This window comes from Kalmanozyma brasiliensis, assembly GCF_000497045.1.
Source record: "Kalmanozyma brasiliensis GHG001 unplaced genomic scaffold PSEUBRA_SCAF20, whole genome shotgun sequence".
In the NCBI taxonomy this organism is placed as follows: Eukaryota; Fungi; Basidiomycota; class Ustilaginomycetes; order Ustilaginales; genus Kalmanozyma; species Kalmanozyma brasiliensis.
Genome location: NW_015961960.1, coordinates 179,059 through 199,952, shown reverse-complemented (window position 1 = coordinate 199,952; position 20,894 = coordinate 179,059). Strand labels below are relative to the sequence as shown.

At 57.7% G+C, this 20,894-nt stretch overlaps 10 protein-coding genes across 10 annotated transcripts; 6 read left to right on the top strand and 4 right to left on the bottom strand.

Moving 5' to 3' along the window:
• Positions 1-280: 280 nt before the first annotated feature.
• On the top strand, positions 281-1,186 carry PSEUBRA_003167 (NADP-dependent oxidoreductase domain protein; the record flags this gene model as incomplete). The annotated part of the gene is made up of 1 exon (XM_016436323.1): positions 281-1,186. The coding sequence occupies one exon, from the start codon at positions 281-283 to the stop codon at positions 1,184-1,186; it is 906 nt and encodes a 301-aa protein (XP_016292336.1).
• A 475-nt stretch (positions 1,187-1,661) lies between these two features.
• Positions 1,662-2,284, top strand: PSEUBRA_003166 (uncharacterized protein; the record flags this gene model as incomplete). The annotated part of the gene is made up of 2 exons (XM_016436326.1): positions 1,662-1,667; positions 1,961-2,284. The coding sequence occupies 2 exons, from the start codon at positions 1,662-1,664 to the stop codon at positions 2,282-2,284; spliced, it is 330 nt and encodes a 109-aa protein (XP_016292335.1).
• Positions 2,285-2,434: 150 nt separating this feature from the next.
• On the bottom strand, positions 2,435-5,119 carry PSEUBRA_003165 (Glycosyl hydrolase family 92; the record flags this gene model as incomplete). Its single annotated transcript, XM_016436308.1, has 1 exon — positions 2,435-5,119. One exon carries the CDS (start codon positions 5,117-5,119, stop codon positions 2,435-2,437), a length of 2,685 nt encoding a protein of 894 aa, XP_016292334.1.
• A 428-nt stretch (positions 5,120-5,547) lies between these two features.
• Positions 5,548-7,686, top strand: PSEUBRA_003164 (Adipose-regulatory protein, Seipin; the record flags this gene model as incomplete). Its single annotated transcript, XM_016436328.2, has 1 exon — positions 5,548-7,686. The coding sequence occupies one exon, from the start codon at positions 5,548-5,550 to the stop codon at positions 7,684-7,686; it is 2,139 nt and encodes a 712-aa protein (XP_016292333.2).
• A 101-nt stretch (positions 7,687-7,787) lies between these two features.
• On the bottom strand, positions 7,788-8,486 carry PSEUBRA_003163 (uncharacterized protein; the record flags this gene model as incomplete). Its single annotated transcript, XM_016436301.1, has 1 exon — positions 7,788-8,486. The coding sequence occupies one exon, from the start codon at positions 8,484-8,486 to the stop codon at positions 7,788-7,790; it is 699 nt and encodes a 232-aa protein (XP_016292332.1).
• A 540-nt stretch (positions 8,487-9,026) lies between these two features.
• Positions 9,027-10,709, top strand: PSEUBRA_003162 (Alpha/beta hydrolase fold-1; the record flags this gene model as incomplete). The annotated part of the gene is made up of 1 exon (XM_016436333.2): positions 9,027-10,709. The coding sequence occupies one exon, from the start codon at positions 9,027-9,029 to the stop codon at positions 10,707-10,709; it is 1,683 nt and encodes a 560-aa protein (XP_016292331.2).
• Positions 10,710-10,734: 25 nt separating this feature from the next.
• Positions 10,735-11,514, bottom strand: PSEUBRA_003161 (Flavin reductase-like, FMN-binding; the record flags this gene model as incomplete). The annotated part of the gene is made up of 1 exon (XM_016436274.1): positions 10,735-11,514. One exon carries the CDS (start codon positions 11,512-11,514, stop codon positions 10,735-10,737), a length of 780 nt encoding a protein of 259 aa, XP_016292330.1.
• A 317-nt stretch (positions 11,515-11,831) lies between these two features.
• PSEUBRA_003160 (Urease, gamma/gamma-beta subunit) lies at positions 11,832-14,417 on the top strand (the record flags this gene model as incomplete). Its single annotated transcript, XM_016436286.1, has 1 exon — positions 11,832-14,417. One exon carries the CDS (start codon positions 11,832-11,834, stop codon positions 14,415-14,417), a length of 2,586 nt encoding a protein of 861 aa, XP_016292329.1.
• A 22-nt stretch (positions 14,418-14,439) lies between these two features.
• Positions 14,440-16,023, bottom strand: PSEUBRA_003159 (uncharacterized protein; the record flags this gene model as incomplete). The annotated part of the gene is made up of 1 exon (XM_059465013.1): positions 14,440-16,023. One exon carries the CDS (start codon positions 16,021-16,023, stop codon positions 14,440-14,442), a length of 1,584 nt encoding a protein of 527 aa, XP_059321365.1.
• Positions 16,024-16,433: 410 nt separating this feature from the next.
• Positions 16,434-20,714, top strand: PSEUBRA_003158 (Amidase; the record flags this gene model as incomplete). Its single annotated transcript, XM_016436290.2, has 2 exons — positions 16,434-17,995; positions 18,755-20,714. 2 exons carry the CDS (start codon positions 16,434-16,436, stop codon positions 20,712-20,714), a joined length of 3,522 nt encoding a protein of 1,173 aa, XP_016292328.2.
• Between the last annotated feature and the right edge of the window lie 180 nt (positions 20,715-20,894).

The following is a 20,894-nucleotide window of genomic DNA, read 5'->3' as shown; positions in this document are numbered from 1 at the left end:
CGGTTCTCGTGCTACAGTAGCAAGGCAGCGGATGGGCAGAAAGTCGGCCTCTGCACCTTCCGGAAGCACACAGTCAGCAGCGGAGGCATATGCCCGTGCGAGCGCTAGACTAGCGGTTGCTTCATTCGCGTGACACCTCCCCAACCGTCGGCTTCGTATATTAACGCCCTCCATCAACCTTCCCAACTCACACTCTCCCCCTCCCGACCACCAACAACCCCGTCCTCCTAACTGTCGAACAACACATACCATACATACCCCGTTCAAGAATAGCTTCAACATGCCGATCCCAACTATCTGTCTCCCCTCCGGCGTAGAGCTGCCCCGCCTCGCCTTCGGCACCGGCACCGCTCTCTACAAGTCCGACGCCAGCAAGCAGGTCACCATGGCGCTCGAAGCTGGATTCAGGTTCATCGATAATGCTGAGGTGTACGAAAACGAGACTTATGCCGGCGAAGGCATCGCATCCTTCCTCAAAACGTCCGGTCTCAAGCGCTCCGATCTCTACATCCTGACCAAGGTTGGCAGCGATGGCATGAAGGACCTGCAGTCCGCGGTCAAGGTTGAGATGCAAAAGCTCAAGGTAGACTACCTCGACTCGTACCTGCTCCACTTCCCTCCTCGCGGCAAGGACGGTCTGCCATCCAATGTCGACGCATGGAAGGAGCTGGAGGCGATCAAGAAGGCGGGTCTCACCAAGAGCATCGGTGTCAGCAACTGGCTTGCCAGTGACATTCAGCAGCTCCTCGACGCAGGTCTGTCCGTGCCTGACATCAACCAGATCGAGTTCCACCCCTACTGCTATTCCCACCAGGAGTACACCAAGCTCCTCGCGCTCCAGAAGAAGCACGGCATTGTGACGATGACCTACTCAGCCCTGGCACCGTTCTACAAGTCCGCCCTGCCAGAAGACGGACCGCTCAACAAGGCGCTGACTTCGATCGCGGGCAAGAACGACAAGAGGACCCCTGCCAACGTCCTCCTCCGCTGGGCTCTGCAGAGGTCCGAGGGAATCATCACCACGACGACCAACAAGGAGTCGCGCGCAAAGGAGTACCTCGACCAGGTGGACTCGGGCAATGACCAAGAGCTCAAGCTCAGCGAGGACGAGCTGAAGCAGATCGACGAGGCAGGCAAGGAGCATGGTCCGGAGAAGTTCTACATGGCTCCGTTCCTCAACCCTTGATTCAACTTTGTCAGTGCCAGGACACGTATCAAAGCTCTTCTTCTTTCCAATGACGCTGTGAGCAAACGACGCTGTGATTCATGTGTGCCCGAGAAGGTGTCCTGGGCGGCCATACGAGAAGAGCATTGCGAGCACATTATGATTGTTATACGTTAAAGTAGCAGGGTATGGTTCTTCGCAACGGTCCGTGCATAGCAAGCCCATTTTTGATGTACTGTGTCTGAAGTCGACATAACATAACTCGAAAAATTCGTGATCGCATCTCAAACGGAGCCGAAGCGCGCTGCTAAGAATTCGAGGTTGCTTGTCGCTTTCCACATTTCGACACCTTCTCGACATCCTCATCATCATCATTGATCGCCGAGACCGACAAAACGCTCCCACCAACTCGAACGGCTCGATCCACCTCCAGGCTTACCCCAAGGCCTGAAGAAGACGCAGCAAGAAAAGCGCAATACCTCCATAGCATCTCACAATGGCTGTAAGTTCTCAGCAGATAAGCAAGATTGTTGGTTAGACGTCGATGCCGTAGCAAGAGAAGCTGATCGTGTACGTTTGCCTTGCTCTCTTCCTGATCTCTCCTCGGACGCTTTGACATCCATTATGACCTTCGCACGCTTCGCATGTGCTCTATCTGGATACCGATCTGCAACGCCGACTCACGGCCATCAACCTGGATCGTACGAATTGCCATGGATCTGCACCTTCTGCCCGCTCCGTTTCGGCACCATCATCTGCTCATCTATCCCACACGCATTGCATCGCCTACTCCAGTCCGGATTCAGCTTCAAAGGCGGTCGACCGCGCTGCTTCGCCTTTTGGCAGGAGTTCCAGAAATGCTACGCATCCGCCGATACACCCTCGGACTGCATCGCGGCCAAGGAGGATTACCTCGAGTGTCTGCACCACACCAAGGAGATTGCGCGCGCCAAGGAGATCAAGGATCACTGGCTCCAGCGTCAGGCGAAAGAGGCCCACGCCGCCCGGGAGAAGGGCGAGGTCAGAGCAACCAGCAGCATCATGGATCTGGGGCTCATCAACGATGCCGGTAAGGATAAGGGGGATGGGGGCAAAAGCAGCGGCGAAGAGTCGTCGTAGTCGCACTTTTTAGTGGAGAATACGACAAGTTTGCATACAGACGCGGACGGTGTGAAACGTCGTGCCCTCAAAAAGCAGGCGCTGAGAGACACACTTTGCGACGAAAGAAACAGCAGATGACATTGATCCCGAATCGTTTACAAGCGACTATCAACAACCCAGATACGACGAATCGTAGCGGTACCCACCCGTGGAAAGACTCGGTGGCAGGTCGTCCTCTTTCATCCCGAAGGTGCGACTTGGCTTGGGACCCAGCGTCAATTCCAACGTCGCTCCCTCGGCAAAGACGCTGTGACATAACCAAGTCTTGGTGTACGGCTTACCATCCAACCTCGCCTCGACAATGTACTTGTTCTTCTTCGCACCGTCGAAACCCCTGGTCGTGAGACGGAAGATCTTGCCCGTCATCTGGTTGGTGATGGCAAAGGCGCTCAACAATGGCGTGCTGAGCAGATACACGCCCGTCCCGGCAACCGGATAGAACCCGAAATGCGACCAGACGACAAAACTTCCCATGGCGCCAATGTCATCGTTGCCCGGCAAACCCGTCTTGGTCGTATCGAACTTGCTCCTGATGATGCTCACGACCTGGTCCACCGTGTGAGAATAGCCGCCGATCGCAAAGTTGGCCGAATAGAGCGCAAGGAACGCCGGCTCGTTGCCGATATCCGCGTATTCGTTCTTCCACATGTGATCGTATCGTTGCACGAAACGTTTGTGCCCGCCCATCAATTCCACTAGCTTCGCTGCGTCTTGAGGCGCGAAATACGAGTATTGCCAGGCCGACGCTTCGTAAAACTCACCGCCGCCGATGTTGAGGAAACAAGAGAGCGGTTCCAGTGCGGAAGAGCAGCGTTTGGGATCCTGGTAGACCCAGGTGCCGTTCTCGTCGCGCGGTTGGAGGAAGCCCGAAAAGCCGTCCGAGACAATGTCGGGATTCCACAGATTGAACGTGTCGTCGGTGAGTCGACGGTAGGTGTCGTAGAGCTCTCGGCGTCGCAGACCGGCCGCAACGAGGGCGATGCTAAAATCGTTGAAGGCGTACTCGACCGTTCGGGACGCGCTGCGACCTGGAACGGAGCCTAGAACCAGCGCACCCCCGGAAGGGCCGGTGGGAACGTATCCGAGTTTGGCACGCGCCGCAATGCCTCCTCTGCCCACTTGGCCCCACGAGACCGGCTCGTCCTGGGCATCCTTGAGCATGGCTTGGAGCGCATCCTCCCAGAAGGCGGTGTCGTTGGCGAGGATGCCTTTGACGTACGAGTCGCTGAGCATCATCTCGGCATTGCTACCCCCCTGGGTCCAGCCTTGGTCGGTGGACATCCTGCAGTCCGGCAACCACCCTTCGTGCTTCTGGATTTCGACGACGGCTTGGAGCACTTCGGCCTGCACCTTGGGCGCAAGCAGCACCCAAAGGGGATGCACGGTGCGTGCGCTATCCCAGATGCAGTAGAGCGAGTCGTAGGACGGCTTGGTGGTCTGGAAGCGAGGGTTGTCGCCTGTAACATTGTTCGGAGAGAGGAAGGAGCGGTAGAGGGACGAATAGAAGAGGGTGAGGTCGGCATGGGTGACGCCCTCTTGGGAAATCCAGAGTGTATCGCCGAGGAGATGGTTCCATTTCGAGCGGCTCTGTTGGACGACCGAGTCAAAGTTGCCTTTGACGTGGAAATTGGGAAGCTCCGACTCGGCGTACTTGCAGGCAGCAGCCGTGGAGGTCCAACTGATACCCATGCGGACAGGAAGAACGCCGTTGAGGGTGGCACCCTTGAGCGTATCTCGATCCACAGTGAGGACGATGCCGCCTGCGACTTGAATGCCTTCGATGCTGGTCATCTTGGGTTTCAGATCCCTGCGAAGGTAGATATCGAAGGAGCTAGCGTAGGGTACATCGAGACAGGAGTAGACGGTAAAGTTGCCGACGCCAAAGGAGGGCAAGAACAAGGCGCTGGTCTCGACGCGAGTGACTGGAACCGCAGATGCACTGCCCGCGGGTGGTGGGAGGGTGAAATTCGATGTGGTGAGGGTGTTGTTGACGTTTCGACCACCGCTATAGCGAAGATCGGAGATGTGGTCAAATAAGAGGATAGCGCGCTTCTCCTGGACTACTGATGGAGGGTCAGCTGCGACCTCGGGTCTGGATGGCGATCCTGGGTAGACTGGCACCGAGGGTTGGCGTAGGACTGGCGAATAGTCAAAGGTATACATGGCGGCGCGGTCAGTGGAAGAGAACTGGATCCCAATGCCGTTCTGCAGCTTGAAGCTGAAACGACCCGGGGAGCTCGATACGGATTCGAACGAGATGTTGGTGGCTCTACCATCTGTGGCCCATTTGCATTCGGATGCTGCCTCGTTGTTGGCGAGCTGGCAGTACTGAGGCAGAAGCGAGGACATGCCGAGCGAGGGATATCCTCCGGTTCCGTCGTCGTGCAAGGCGCTGACGCCACGGATGGGAGAGACGCCATCGGGCACAAAGCCAGCTTGGTTGTTGCCCACGATTGAGTCGAGTCCAGGCTTGACACTGCCAAAGGGTGTGGAGGGACCAGCGAAGACATTGCCGCCTTTGAGTGTGCCTATCAACGTGTCGACGTATTGCGACGGATCCACGTTTGGAACTGGAGCGCGCAGAATCTCGCTGGCTTGGTCTGAGCTCATGAGCCCATCGAGATGAGAGAAAGAGTTGTCGAAGCCAAGGTGGCTTTGTGATGCGCCCAGGATGCTGTCGAGATAAGGTGCGGCATCCTTGTACTGAGATGCCAGATAGAGGCATGTGCAGATGAAAGCCGTGGCGAGCAAGACGAATGTCCTACGCCCGAGTGCTAGCCTGAGACGGGGCATGTTGCAGAGCGCAGCGCCGATTCATCAAGGATGACGGTGTCGACGAGAGTCAAGTGCTATCGCTCCCCCCCTAAATGCAGGGTCTCTGTCCGACGAGTCTTGAATCCAAAAGCTTCCCGCACTTGGCGGAGCGGGAATAATGTCAAAGGACCCTGACGCCGATTTTCGCGCGACGTGATCATGTTAAGTCGGCCAAAAATGCGGACGTCATATGACGCCAAAGCAGACGCGTTTCTGGCAGAGACTCTCAGACATTCACATGCTCGGCACAGTCAAGCTCATCCGGGCTGAGTTCAAGGGTCTCAGACAGCTTCGACTGCATATACCCTCACGACCAGCACCATCCATCTCCTCCTCCTCCTCCTTGCTTTTCTCAGCAATCATGCCCGTCAACGTCTGAACATTCGCAATATACCCATCTCAGCACCATGTCATACCAGCAGCAATCAAGATCCAGCCGAGGATCCTCCGACCTCAATACGCGATACCAGCGCGTCTCCTCTCATCAGCAACAACAGCAACAACAGCAACAGCAACAACGTCAAAGACCACAGACGCAGAGAGTGTATTCAGCGACGACGCCAACATGGACTTCGCAACCGGTCCCTGAGCCACCGCTGCTTCCGCCCTTGGTCGACCTGGCCAACTGGATCGCAACGCTGCCACCCATCCAAGAATGGCCCACCCTGCTCATTGATCGCCTGCTGCTAGCGCCGGTCACACAGCTGCTACAAATCACGCGCGACATTCTTCTCTCACCCAAAACTCATCGTGTCGTGGTGCGTCTCGGTGTTCTTGCAACCATCTTTTGGATCGCACTTGCTGCCGCCGTGGTCAGCTACATCGGCTTCTACCGTGCTTGGGTGCCCGACGTCGGTCTTCGCAAAGAGATCTGGCTGCAGTATGGTCATGACCGACCACCTTTCGCCCATCTCGACTTTGGCACCGCTGCGTATCGACACCAGCTGGGCGAGCCGTCACCTTCTTCGTCTTCCTACAATCCATCCACCGATATCAGCGGCGAATACTTTGCTCAAGATCAAGCTTACGATGTCACGCTCGAGATCTCCGTGCCTCTCAACCAAGCCAATCTGGACCTTGGCAACTTTATGGTGGATCTCGACCTTAAGAGCAGATCCAACCGCTCCGTATTCCACGTCAGCAAGCCGACCCTGCTCACCTACTCGACTGCTCCGGTGCGAGCCGCCGACTCGATCTCGCAAATGATGTCGCGAAATCCGCCGGCGCAACAGGCTCCGGCTACCTCGCAGCTGCTCCGCATTCCGCTTCTGCGCAGAGCCGTGCTGCGACCCTCTTCCTTTGCTCCTCCGCTCTCTTCGACACCGCCTGATCCGCGAGCCGACAGGAAGGTGACGCACGGCCAAGTGAGCGTCGGCCGATCTGACCAGAACAAGTTTTGGATGTACGGCGGCAATCACAACACGCTCGCTGGCGTCCAGACTCTGCCTCACAACGGTCGCGTGGTGCCTCTGGCTGTCGGTTCGCACTCCAGTCGCGGAGAGCTGCAGACCTACGCCGCCAGTCTCCGCTTTGACGCACACCTCTCCGGGTTGAGGTTCTTTATGTACCACTTCCCACTTCTTTCTTTCATCATCTTCACCGGTCTCTTCTTGGCCCTGGAGATGGCGACGGCCCTAACATTGTGGTCGGTGGCCGCTATCTACACCAGCACCATGACGGTGGCACCCGTGTCGCTGGACACAGACGAGCACTTCCAGAATCAAAAGTCGTGGCGGCCTTCGCGTCGCAGTGATGAGGATTACGGCGTCAAGACCGAGACCGAGACAACGCCCTCGGCGGAAGACTCGGCTTGGCAGGAAAGACGGTACGAACAGAGGGACGACGAGGAAGACGAGACCGAGACCGAGACCGAGGCTCGAAGGAGGTACAAGCGCGAGCCACGCATCAAGACAGAGGGCTACGACGATGAGGATCAGGAAGGCTCTGGAGTGTCAGAAGAGGAAGAGATGCGCTTGCGATCTCTGCAGAGTCTTCAGGCGAAGGACGAAGCTGATCTGGCCGAGGCGATCCGACAGTCGAGGATGCGCGATTTGCTGGAAGCGAGACGAATGGGTGGTGCTGGGCCGAGTGGAAGCAGTGACAGAGGCATGATGCAAGGAGAATCGCTCATCGATATCGTCGACCCGACCTCGCCCATATCTCCTGAAGAGCTGTCCGAGATTCAGATGTCGAGGAGGGTGCTGGACCGACTTGACGAGGAGACAGAGGAAGATACAGATGTGGCATCGTCGCGACCTTCTCGACCATCGTCCCGCCTCGCTGCGAGAACCTCTGCGACGGCGCAAGGTGGTGGAAATGGATCGGGCGAGACAGAGTCTTGGGAGGATCTGGACGACGAGTCGGCATCTGGCGAGTCAGCAGACGCGGCCTTGAGGCAGAGGAGGAAGCCCGACGACGATGATGACGATGATGACGACGGTGGTGACGGTACAATTGGAGGATCCGAGACCTCGGGTCGCAGGACGGCGCGCTCGTTCGGTGCGACTACGACTGCCGGCGCCTCGTCCTCTACACGCACAGGCTGATGACGACGGCACTGTTCCGACAGACACAACACGATCAATGACATTTCACGATCTTACCATTCCGGACATCTATGGGTATTCTTTGTGCATGCCGAGGGCCACTACCAAGCTGAGCGCTCAACGATCAAGTTGGCGATCTTTTGCAGCCTCTTTTCGTCCTCCTCGTCGAATCCGTCGAGCGATTCGCAGTCAATGTCGAGGACACCAATGATGATGTCGTCTCCGTCGCCTCTGCCAGCCCACGACCTGTCCTTGCCGTCCGCCGCGCTCGCGGCCTGCTTCCCTGACGGCGACTGCTCCTCCAGTGCCTCCTGATGAATTCTCGCCAATCTCTCCCGCTTGATGACCAGAGGCACGACGATCTCGGACCTGCTCAACGAGTCGCAAGCGATGTGTCCCGGGTAGGCCTCCGTATCAGCCACCCGCACCACTCTTGGTGGCAACAACGCCGATGCATCAGCGCAAACACCCTTGCCAGGTACACTGTAGATGAGCTGACAGGCAGGCAGACCGTTGAAGGGGCCGAGCAGCAGCGTTGGGTGTTTCCTGTGCTTCCTCGACACAAGCTCGGATGGCAGGAGAGGCGAGAGGAGGTAGAAGCCGGCCCAATTGACGCGCTTTTCGGCCCACACGGGGTAGCGGTTCATCGAGTTGAAGATGAGCGAGGCCGCATTGGAGAGCGAGCTGATCCAGTCGGTGCCTGGGTCGACGAGGCCGGAGAGGGAGGACTCGAGGTGGTCGTAAAAGTCGGTCTTGGAGACGACGTATGACGGAAGCGCGGCTGCGTCTGCGTGGACCATCTTGAATCGATCTGCTCTGTGCTTGTGGTGATGGTGAGCAAGAAGAAGGAAGACGCAATCACAGGAGGGACATGAATGAGTCAACCCTTGCTCGGATAGAAAGCCGGAAGAAAGTGTGTGGAGAGCAACACAAAAATCCCACGTTGAGCTCCTGCGGCTGCAAGAAGAAAGATCAATCACGCCATCGTCCTTTGGGATTTCTTCTTGCTCAGGTGGGCGAGGATGAGTCCATAGCCGATTCCCGGATGTTGAACATCGTACACCGCTCGTCGTTGATCACCTTTCGACGGCAATCAACACCAGCTGACTTGACGTACGTGATGACAGGACGCGCACGAGCTGTATGAATGCTCTCGAGCTGGCCCGGAAGAAATCAATAGCAGACTGAGGGGAGAAGAGCACCATCGGGCATTCCTTGAGCATGCCCAGTCAGCACCTTCGGAAATAGCTCGTCGAAACTGCGCATGGACGCGAGACCCTGACTTGCTCCTCCTTCCGATCCTCTTCCATCACCTCGTCAATCGACCATCCTGGAAAACTATGTCGCGGTCATCACAACGCCTCTTGGCGTCAATACGATCGCTGGCATCCTCGTCATCTTCGCCCGTGCAGAGAAGCGCACCAGCTGTGTCCGCGGCAATCTATTCGAGGACGTCCTTTCACTCCTCGGCTGCGTCCTCGGCCTCCAACCTTGCCAAGCCCGAATTCTCTTGCGTAGACGCAAACGAGCGAAGAGGTCAGAAATTGCAGCGGCTAGCAGAGCAGGCGAAAGCAACATCGTGTTCGGCGGCCCGCAACGAGCCTCCAGTAGCGTTCCCATGCGTAGACGCCAACGAGGCAAGAGAGGACCGCTTGCGCGCACAGCTCTCGTCGCCGCAGCTCTCAGAAGACCCTTCGACATCGCAGAACGAAGTCGACGAATCAGGTCCAGAACCGTCGTATACCAAGGTGGTGAGCGGATACCAGCTCTACCACCACTCGCAACCATTCCGTCTGGACTATGGAGGCGGACTACCCGAATTCGATCTGGCGTACGAAACCTGGGGCGAGCTCAATGCCGACAAGAGCAATGCCATCTTGCTGCACACGGGTCTATCGGCATCATCACATGCAGCCAGCACACCTTCAAATCCAGCAAAAGGATGGTGGGAGGACTTCGTCGGGCCCAACAAGCCTCTCGACACAAATCGCTTCTTTGTCATTTGCACAAACGTCCTCGGTGGTTGCTACGGCTCGACAGGACCATCGTCACCGCACCCTCTCGACCCTACCAAAGCAGCCTACGCAACGAGGTTCCCGATTCTGAGCATCTTCGACATGGTCCGCGCTCAGTTCCTGCTTCTCGATCATCTCGGCATCGGCAAGCTGTATGCGAGCGTGGGAAGCTCCATGGGCGGAATGCAGTCCATCGCAGCTGCGCATCTCGAGCGTGATCGTGTTGGCAAAGTTGTCTCCATCAGCGGTTGCGCGCGTTCCGCTCCAGCCAGCATCGCTCTCCGCTACGCACAACGATCGGTCCTCATGAGCGATCCGAATTGGAACCGCGGCTTCTACTACGATCAAGGCTCCCTACCTCCGCACACGGGCATGAAGCTAGCCCGGCAGATCGCGACCTTCACCTACCGTTCCGGCCCGGAATGGGAGCAGCGGTTTGGGCGAGCTCGCCGAGTGGCACCTTCATCCGAGGGTAAGGAGGAGGAGGAACTCGACCCAGCTCTCTGCCCCGATTTCCTCATCGAAACGTACCTCGACCACCAGGGCGAAGCGTTCTGCCTCAAGTACGACGCCAACAGCCTCATCTACATCAGCAAGGCGATGGATCTGTTCGACATGTCGGATCATGCGCTTGCCGATCTGGAACGACGTCGAACGCGCGCCCATGGTCCTTCGTCCACCCCACTTTCCGTCAGCAACACGCACGTCCCGGCGCCGAGACCGAGAAAGAGGCAACACATCAGCACGCTCTCCTCGCCCGCAGCACACGCTTATGTGCCGGCACTCGCGAGAGGCATGGCCAGACTCTCGGATATTCCAACCTTGGTCATCGGCGTCCAGAGCGATATCCTGTTCCCCGTGGAACAGCAGAGGGAGATCGCAGAGTGTTTGCGGTTGAACGGGAACGATGCGGTGCGATACTACGAGCTGGATGCGCCGCATGGACACGATAGTTTCCTCATCGACGTGCCCAATGTGGGTGGTGCGATCCGGGGCTTCCTCGAGTGAACGGTGGAATTCGTATGCTGTTGGTCTATTGCGTGTTCGTGTCTGTGGAAAGGTCCGTGGTGGTGGTAACGAATTTCTGACGGTGGTATATTAGTGGGGTTTGACTGGTTGTATCGGGAAGGTGGACGTTGATGACTCTTGCAATGTAGAGCTTGCTCTTGCTGCCTTGCTTGTCCTGTTCGTGCTTGTTGCTGTAGCGATCCAACTCGATGGTGTCCACCACCTGACAGCCGAGCGCGCCGATCGACCCTTGTACGACCGGCAAGCCTTCCCCATCCATGCTCACCAGCCCTGCCTCCTCCAAAGGATGCAAATCTCCTTCCAACCGCCCTTCACCCTCTCCCTCCAGCGCATACTCGAACGGCGGCGTCCCCGGTCTCGCATACGCATCCGCCAACGCCGCCTGGCTCTCCGATAGCACGTTGATCACCATATCGGCCTCTCCCGTCTCTTCATCCTTCCCTCTCTCCGCAACATGGCTCGCCAACGCATCGGCGAGCTTGGACGGCGTCTTCATCGCAAAGCACACCAGGTCGGGCCGTTGCGAGATCGAGGAAAAGCTCGACAGCGTTGCGCCGTGAATGAGTCTGCTCGAAGGAAGAAACGTGGTGATGAGGGCGACGGGCTGGGCTGATTCTCGCATGAGGTGGCGGATCCGCGAGGAGACGTCCTGTTGGGCTTGCGACTGGAGAGGAGGTCGGAAGGAGAATCGTCGGCGCGAACAGGCGAGGGGTCGAAACGCCTCGAGCGTCACTTTGGACGAGGTGGCGCGCGCGCTCGCTGCTATTGCCGGTAGCAACGACATCCTTGGCGTCGGCAACTGGGTCGCGATGTTGTACCGATGTGGTCGTCGAGCGAAGAGGTCCGAAGTGGAAAGTCGATAGAAGACGTTTGGTCCTGTCGGAAGTCGGCGCTGCATACGATTTTCGGCAGTCTGTTAGACCCCACTCCACGTGGGGACGAGGACCCCGAACTCGCGCTTCTCCGCGTGGGTCTGTGCTCTCAACCAAGCTCTAATCTGGCCAACCTCCGGCTTATCTCTCGAACCTCAAACTTGCATCTCCCTCCGCACTCTCATCTTGTCCCACGCCACCCTTCATCAGAGCAAACTCAACCTCAAAGATGCATCTCCTTCCGCGGGAGCGCGACAAGCTCCTGCTCCACCACGCTGGCTCCTTGGCGCAAAAACGTCTCGCCCGCGGTCTGCGTCTCAACCAAACCGAGGCTACCGCGCTCATCGCCTCTGTGCTGCAGGAGCGTATTCGCGATGGCGAACATTCGGTCGCGGAGCTGATGCAGCATGGCAAGACGCTGCTTGGGCGGATCCACGTGCTGCCTGGGGTCGCAGAGCTGCTGCACGAGGTGATGGTCGAAGGGACGTTTCCGGACGGCACGTTCTTGGTGACGGTCCACCAGCCGGTGTGTACGGAGGACGGCGACGTGGTCGCTGCGCTGTACTCGAGTTTTTACCCGGCGCCAGACGCGAGTGTCTTCAGAGAGCAGGCGGAGAGGGACGCAGGGGCGAAGGTTGTGGGAAGGGCGAGGGCCGAGGACGTGCTCCCGGGGGCCATGGTGACGAAAGTCGGAGCGGGACCCATTGTTCTGTGCCCAAAGAGGGAGAGGGTGACGGTGCAAGTGACCAACACAGGAGACAGACCGATTCAGGTCGGGTCGCACTATCCGTTCTTGGAGACCAACGCCGCGCTGTCGTTCCCAAGGCTGCTGGCCCTGGGGAAGAGGTTGGACATTGCCGCGGGTACGGCGATCAGGTTCGAACCGGGAGACTCGAAGGCCGTAACGCTTGTCCAGGTCGGAGGGACCAAGATCCTCGCTGGTGGCAACAATCTTGCTGCTGGCCCACTGGACGAGTTCCTCGCTTCGAACGAGTCCAAGTCCGCACTCGTGAAGCGAATCGAAGCAGCAGGCTTTGCCAACGAGCCCGCCCCGCATATGGCCGACGACACCCCACCGGCACCGCTGCAGCTCTCCCGCGACGCCTACGCCGCGCTCTACGGTCCGACGGTGGGCGACAAGGTGCGGCTAGCAGACAGCCCGCTCTGGCTCGAAGTCGAGAAGGACTACACGGTGTATGGCGACGAGCTCAAGTTTGGCGGCGGCAAGGTGCTGCGCGATGGCATGGGCCAAGCGTCCGGTCGGGCTGACAGCGCCGTACTCGACGTGGTGATCATCAATGCGCTGATTGTGGACTGGTGGGGCATCGTCAAGGCGGACATTGGTATCAGGAACGGGCACATTGTGGGAATCGGCAAAGCAGGCAACCCGGCTATCATGGACGGCGTCGACCCCAACCTCGTCGTCGGCTCGTGTACCGAAGTCATCGCGGGCGAAAAGTACATCGTCACGGCCGGTGCGATCGACGCGCACGTGCACTACATCTGTCCCGATCTGCACGAGGAGGCGCTCGCTACGGGCATCACCACCCTCATCGGTGGTGGTACGGGTCCCACAGCCGGCACGAGCGCCACCACCTGCACACCCGGTCAGGACCAACTGCGAAACATGATGATCGCAACGGACAACGTGCCCCTCAACTTTGCCTTCACCGGTAAGGGCAACGATTCCGGCCTTCCCGGGCTAGAGGACCAGATCCGCGCCGGTTGTGCGGGACTCAAGATCCACGAGGACTGGGGAGCGACGCCGGCGGTGATCGACGCCTGCCTCACCGCGTGCGACAAGTACGACGTGCAGTGCAACATCCACACGGACACGCTCAACGAGTCGTGCTTTGTCGAGGGCACGCTCGCCGCTTTCAAAGGGCGCACCATCCACACGTATCACTCCGAGGGTGCCGGTGGTGGGCATGCTCCCGATATCATCAGGGTGTGTGGCGAGGAAAACGTGCTGCCATCTTCGACGAATCCGACGAGACCGTATGCGAGAAACACCCTCGACGAACACCTCGACATGCTCATGGTGTGCCACCACCTTTCGAAGGACATTGCAGAAGACGTCGCCTTTGCGGACTCCCGAATCCGTGCTGAGACGGTCGCTGCCGAAGACGTGCTCCAGGACAGCGGAGCGATCTCGATGATCAGCTCCGACTCCCAGGCCATGGGTCGGATTGGCGAAGTTGTCGCTCGCACCTGGCGAACCGCGTCGAAAATGGCTAGCCTTGTCGGACCGCTCCCCTCGACGGGCACCATCCCGCATCCCAGCCAGGCGGTGCCCGACAACCTCCGCATCAAACGCTACGTGGCCAAGTACACGATCAACCCCGCCCTCGTACACGGCATCTCGCACCTCGTCGGCTCGATCGAACCTGGCAAGCTGGCGGATCTTTCCTTCTATCTACCGAGCAAATTTGGTATCTGCCCCGAATTCGTGCTCAAAGGAGGCCAGGTGGCGTGGGCCCAAATGGGCGATGCTAACGCATCCATCCCCACCGTCCAACCCATCTACGGTCGCCCTATGCACGGCGCCAATCCCGGAGCCGCCCCACACAACTCCATCCTCTTCGTGAGTCAGGTCAGTGTCAAAGAAGGCATCGTCAAGGCGTACGGCGTGAAGAAGAGAATAGAGGGGGTGAAAGGATGTAGGACTGTGGGAAAGAAGGATATGAAGCTCAACACGCATACGCCAGATCTGCAAGTCGATCCCGAGACGTACGAGGTGACCGATGGAGGAAAACTGCTCACCGTCCCACCCGCGGACGAGCTACCCATGACACAGAGTCTGCATTTGTTTTGAAAGGTAGAAAATACAATGGATATCAAGAGAGTGTGCGATCGAGTGCGAGGAAGCGACTGTGTGCGGAGGAGCGTACTTTGGGTGGGAGGGCGGACCAGTATGCGTCTTCGGCGGGGGCGTCCATGCGCAGGAGCGCGGGAAAGTGCGTGGTTAGCTTGGTGGCGTAGGTGGGATGCGCGGTGCGGATGGCCACTGTGAGGTCGTCGGTGCTCGACGAGGAGTCGGGATTGTGGACGTGAATGTACGAGATCGACTCGGGCACGTGCTGCTCGAGCTGCGGCTTGAGGTGCCGATTGAGGAAGGCCGGTGTGAGGTCGGATGCTGATGAGAAAGGAGGAATGATCAGGGTGGAGTTGGATGGAGGAGGGAGGCGAAGTAGGAGGATGGTCCCGCGGTACCAGTGGTCCTCGTCTTTCGAGGCGTCGAGATCCGGGACGACGGCGGATGATGTGATGCCGTTGTGATCGTGCGTAGCTCCCACATCGCCTTGGGATAGACTTGCGTCGTCCTCTGCGGCAGTAGCAGCAGATGAATCCCTCTCGTTGTCCTGCTGCGCTCGCCGTTGCCAGTCCAAGTATGACTGCCTCATCTCGACCCAGCCCGTCCAGCTGAGGCATCTGATTGGCGATTCTTGTCCTTGCTCTGACCTTTTCGTGGAACGTCCTCTGAGAGCCAGATCCCACTCGTACTTCTTGCAGAGCGAGTTGACATGTGCCGGCGAGTTCAAGAGGAAGAACCCGCGCCCAGAGATCCATTTTCCTTCCAACGAAGCAGATGCAAGCGTATCCATGCCCGACATCAGTTGGCCGTCGACAAGGCTGGGCTCAAGCACATTCAAGACCATGCCATGTTCGGGCCCTTCGCAGCTCGATCGCAACAGCTCGGCGAGATACGATGATGCTTGAGCTCGGGTTCGAATGCGAGGTGGAATAGACTCGATGTAGATGAGCAGAGGCGCAATGGAGGTCGACAGTGTTGCCGCTGATTCAGCTGCTATCGAGAGCTCGCGCAGACGGCCGACGAAGGAGGGCGACCATTCGAGCTGAAATGTGTCGTGGTGGACGGTGAACCACCCGGCTGCCGGTCCCTTTTGAGCTTCATGCAGAGCTTCTGCGAGAAGGCTGATGGACTTGCATCTCGAGTTGAGTCCAGGCAGCGAGCTCAAGAGGCGAGCTAGATGAACATTAGATGCTTCGGCTGACACTGCGGGCTTCGAGCCGTCAGCTTCTGGATGCTTTGCGTCGCCGATAATGCCTCGAACCAGCTCAGCGAGCGACAAGCCTCTATTGGCCTGCCCTCTGGCGCTCAGGACAAGACTGAGCGGGGACAGTCGCAGGAAGAGAAAGTCAACGAGTCGATCGAGCTTGCCGGTTTCTGAAATGGATCTCGACGCAGGTTGGCTCGCTACATCCTGATGTCTCCCAGTCAGCTCGGGCGACGAAGCATCCTGCGTGCTGCCCGGCGTGCTGCCGAAGCGGACAGAACCTCGGTCCTCGCGAGCATCGCCGTCATCCCTGACAGACAGCTCGGTAGCTACGCTCGCTGATCGCTGTTTAATGGTGCGGCCATTTTGCGAACGTTTCTGCAGCTTGCGAGGCAGGAACATCGATGTCGTGAAGCAAAACTGCGCAGTTTGATGGTCAGAATTATGAGAATAATGAGGCTCAAAATGAAGGCGCCAAAAAGTGTTATTTTCGAAAGTCCAGCTTCTGCCTCGGCGCGTCGCGTAGATTGGCCAGTGCGGGGACATGTTCTGGACATGAGCTTTGTTTGTCTGCTCTCGCCCGCTTGTCACCATACGGAGGACAGATATGTGAAGTTAATTGAAACCATCATATCCGCCCGAACACGTGTGGCCGTCCACAACGGGCGAATATGCGAGCGCGCGTAAATGAGCGCGTTCAAGCTTCGTCTCACAAGCTGCCATCCGCATGAGTTTCCCTTCGCTCCCCTTCATCATCATCGCTGTGACCCTATTCGGCTTCTTCGCAATTGACGGCCAACGCACATCACGGAATGCCTCCTATCCGTACAGCAGGTCCGAGCAGGATCGAAAGATCGCCTTCTGCGACCGCCAGCCTTGTTGCTACGCCAGCTCGAGCTTCGAACACTACAAAAGCCTACTCTTCGAGGCAAAAGGAATGGAACGACTGGTGCCATCAGCAAGGGGCCGGCGACTGCCTCATCACTTCGGACAAGCTGATGCTGTTCCTTGAGACGTATGTGCTCAAAAAGCAACCGTCAAGGAAGCGAGGCAGAAGGGTCTCGTCCTGCCCTTCCGCCAACACAGCAGACGCAGGCCGCCCTCCGGTCTCTTCGCCCTCGGAGACAATCCTTGTCAACGCAGAGGCAGCACAATCGGTCGATCAGGACACTGCTGCGGCTGACAGCTCCAGCGAAAGCAACAGCGGCGATAGACTGAGTTATGCCTCAGTCGAGCTTTATGTCTCTGCCGTGGTCGATCTGTGGAAGGAACAGGTGCGACGAGACGAGAACCATTACCCAAGTCCTCGCACCGACGATGTGAAAGACCTGCTTCGGTCCCTGCGGAAACAGCAGCGACAAAGTCAGCCCGTCGAGGCTGAGCCCGAGGTTCTGCCGATAATCTCCTGGTTTGGACGGGTGTTCGATGACCTCCTAGACCGCGACGAAGTGGCCGAGCTCACCGACGACGGACTGGAACGCAACTCCTACGATGGCATTCGTGACCGACTCATGATAACGATGACTCGCCATGCCGACGTGCGAGGCGAGAATTTGCGCAACCTCAAGCTCGTCGATCTCCACAAGTCGAAGCTCGCTAGCCTCAAAGTGCCAGTCCACTTCATTGCGATCACGGGTCAACTAAAGGGCGTCGACGATGTCGGAGTGATGCGAAACGCCAAGCTCGAGGAGTGTGCAATCGGCGCTCTTGCTCTTCACCTTTTCTGCAAGTTTGAGATGGAGGCCGACCATGGTCTTAACCGAAGCGGCAACGGCAACTTCCCTGACTTTACATCTGTACGAGACTGGGAGCGTCTCAAACTCTTCTCAGCGCCGCGGTCGGCAATCACCGCCATCCCAAAGGCTGTACACGCCCAAAACTTTCGAGAGGCCTTCCTGCGCTGCGGGATCATCGAGGAATCGAAGCTCAAGCATGCCCTGAGCTCTATCAAATTGCGGCGTGAAGATCAATGGCAATCACATTGGATGTATCAAAGCCCGGGAGACAAGGTGAGGGTCGAGGCTGGATTTCTGTTCGGCGAGAAGAGTCCTTGTCTCCTTCGCGATGTTCCTGTGCCCTTGGACCTCCAATCCCGCGTCTTCCATGGTGCCACGACGCAGCTCAACGATCTCGAGGCCGGACGAAACACCTCAATGTCGGCAGAAGACCACAGGGCTGCCATCGACTTCCTCAAGCTGCTGGTAGATCTGCGATCGGTGCTCATCCAAGACGCAGTTCTGCTCAAGCGGAAGTATCCACACCACTTTGTCTTCCAACATCCGCTCTTCCAATCGGACGACTTCAAGAAGTTCGAAAAGATGATGCTCGGCCAAGTCCAGATCGTGGAAGCATTCGAGATTGTCGATGAAGGGTTGTCTAACGTGCTAAAACAGGTTGAACAGACTCTTGGAGAGGATGCCCCCTCAAGGTCTGCAATCCTGCGTCAGCTAGCGACAGGCTTACAGGCAGGAATCGCTGCTGCAAATAAGGAGGTCGAGATCAGCTCGAGTGCTCTACCTCTCGGCTGTCCAACAGGGGACGATGAAAAACTGCCATTCGTTCGTAAGGTTAACGACATTGTCTCGTTTTGGCTCGAGCGATCGTTAAGGTGGTCGCGTTGTAGTTGACAGCAGAGACTGCCGCTGGTGGTGACTCTGCCTGATGCACGAAGCGATGTGTAGGCATCTGTCGTGTCGGTCGGCGTATCTCAATGATGCCAGCAGACGCTCGCGGCACGCGGCTGCCGCTGGAATGATCTCCTGTACGCTCATTCGCGCTTTACTGTATATCGCGTGTCCCTTTCCCATCGCAAGTGACGTGACGATACGAGTGCACAGCCGACTAGCAGTCCTGTCATCACGGGCTTCATGGCGGTCACGCTGAGCCAAGGCTGACCAGAAATACCGTTGCGTCAACCGTGGTCAGGTTTGACCTGTATAGCGTGATGTCAAGGATCGATGTTTGAAGTTCAAAATCACGGCGGGGTGTAATCTACGCGAGTTTTTCCTGACAAAAGTGATAGGCGCACGTCCCTCCACCTTCCCCACCGTGACCGGCGCCGAAAGATTAAGTCAACTCTAAGATCACACTTGTACTCGTTTCCCCTTCTTCCCTGACCACACCCGTAAAACAGGAGCCTTTCGAACCTCAACACCATGGCGAACTCCAAGATCGCGCGAGGGGATTTTCGCAACCCTTGTCCAGATCTCAAGAACCCCGCCGCCAAGACGGCTGTCGATTCGCTCCTATCCACAGTCAAAGAAGCCCACGAGCGCTTTGGCGATCCAACCGCGGAGGACCACGAGATCGCAAGTTTGCCTCTCGAAGCAATCCAAGAAAGAATCGTCTTTGACCAAGATGGCCTCACTGTGACGAGAGTGCTGGAAGCAAGGATACGCCTTACCATCCAAGCAAGTCTGGCAACACACTGCCTCACGGCTTTTCCCTACGAGCGAGCCCTGGAAGAGGCTGCCGACCTGGACCGCGACTACGATTACGATGATCCTCAAGAGATCATCGACTGCTACCCGCTGTACGGTCTCATCTTTAGCGTCAAGGACTGCATCCACGTCGAAGGCTTGCCGACCACTCTTGGATGTTCATCGAGAGCTGGCCACAACGAATCGGCAACGGCTCAAATGGTTCAAGAGATGATTGATGCGGGCGCTGTGATGATCGCTAAAACGACAGCTCCTCAGCTCATGATGTCGAACACCACACAATCACCACTTTGGGGCACCACTCGATCGCCGCTCGAGCCAAGTGCCGATGCCGAGAACCAAGAGCAGGAATTTCAGGTAGGTGGCAGCTCGGGAGGTGAAGCAAGTCTCGTTAGCATGGGCGGCAGTCACATTGGCATTGGCACCGATATGGGCGGTTCCGTACGTCAGCCCGCCTGCTTAAACGAGCTGTATGGGTACAAGTTCCCATCGCAGCCTCGAAAGTTTCGCTGGAAGCTACCGACAGACTTCATGACCGGTCTCCCACATACGACCGTTCCTGCCACTGCGCCCGGCTTGCTTGCAAAGAATTTCTGGACTCTCAAGGCCGTTGCGGATCATCTCAATGGCGCCAAGTACGAGAACGTCGAGGAACTCACGTCAGAAGACTTCGAAGACATATTGGACGAGTGGGCTATACCGGTGCCAGAAGACCTGGGCAACAACCCGCGCATCGTGTACACGGCGCAGCAGAGCTCGCCCGAGCTGCAAGGCCTGATGGACTGGCTCGTTGGGTACCTGCGCAACATGTCGTACAGTAATCGCCTTGCACATCCGGACTCGATCGACAAACTCGGCGATGTCGACGTTGAGGCGTGGGGCGAGGTGTGGACGGAGCACGCGAAAGAACACGGCTTTGACCACGCGCGTGCTATGCTCGGCGACGACCCACTCATCAAGCGCACGCTGTTCGATGAATCGCGCCTCTCAACCACGAAAGGATGCAAAGCGGACGACTGGAGACCCGACAGCGCGAAGCTTGAAGAGCTCAAGAAGACCTTCCTGCGCCAGGCGGGACTAGACGGCCCCGTGAACTCCGACGAGGGTCCAGAGAACGTCATCCTCCTCACTCCCACGTACGTCCTCGGCGGTCCTGTACAGAACAAGGCCTTCGTTGAGCTTGACGACGCGGGGCTCAGCGAGATCTGGTGTCAGATCTTCAACCTGCTCGACTGGCCTGCCGTATCCATCTGCATCCCTGACGTCCCCCGTATCCGGAGATCCAAGTTCAGGCAGACGGCCGCCGACTCGCCTAAGTGGGCAAAACATCTCCCGGGGCATATCGACGACGGCGAGCCGGAAGGTCGTTTGCCACACCTCAGTGTCCAACTGGCCACCTATCCTGGGAACGAACTGGCCCTTTTAGACTATGCAGATCGTCTCTGCAACCTCAGCAAGTGGACTCCAGAGGACTATCAACTCGCCGATCAAGAATTGGCTCGATCGGATCCGAGGGGGCATGCTAGAGTACACAAGCTAGATAAGGATGGGGCGGACGAGGAGAAACGCAAGGCGGACGATGGGTCGGAAACAATTTCGACTGATCAAGAGCCACAGCAGAAGCGCAGCCGCAACGATACGGACACAAACTGAGCACAGAGTCAATTCAAACGTGATTGCAACACGAATCCAATTGAAGAGCCAGGTCTGTGATGAGATGTTGTACAATAGCAAAGCCGAAGCGACGTTGGGGAAGCGAGGAGGAACCATGTTGAATGCAGAATGCGGAATGCCTGAGAGAATCATGAAGGGGAAAGGAGCTTGAGGGGTATA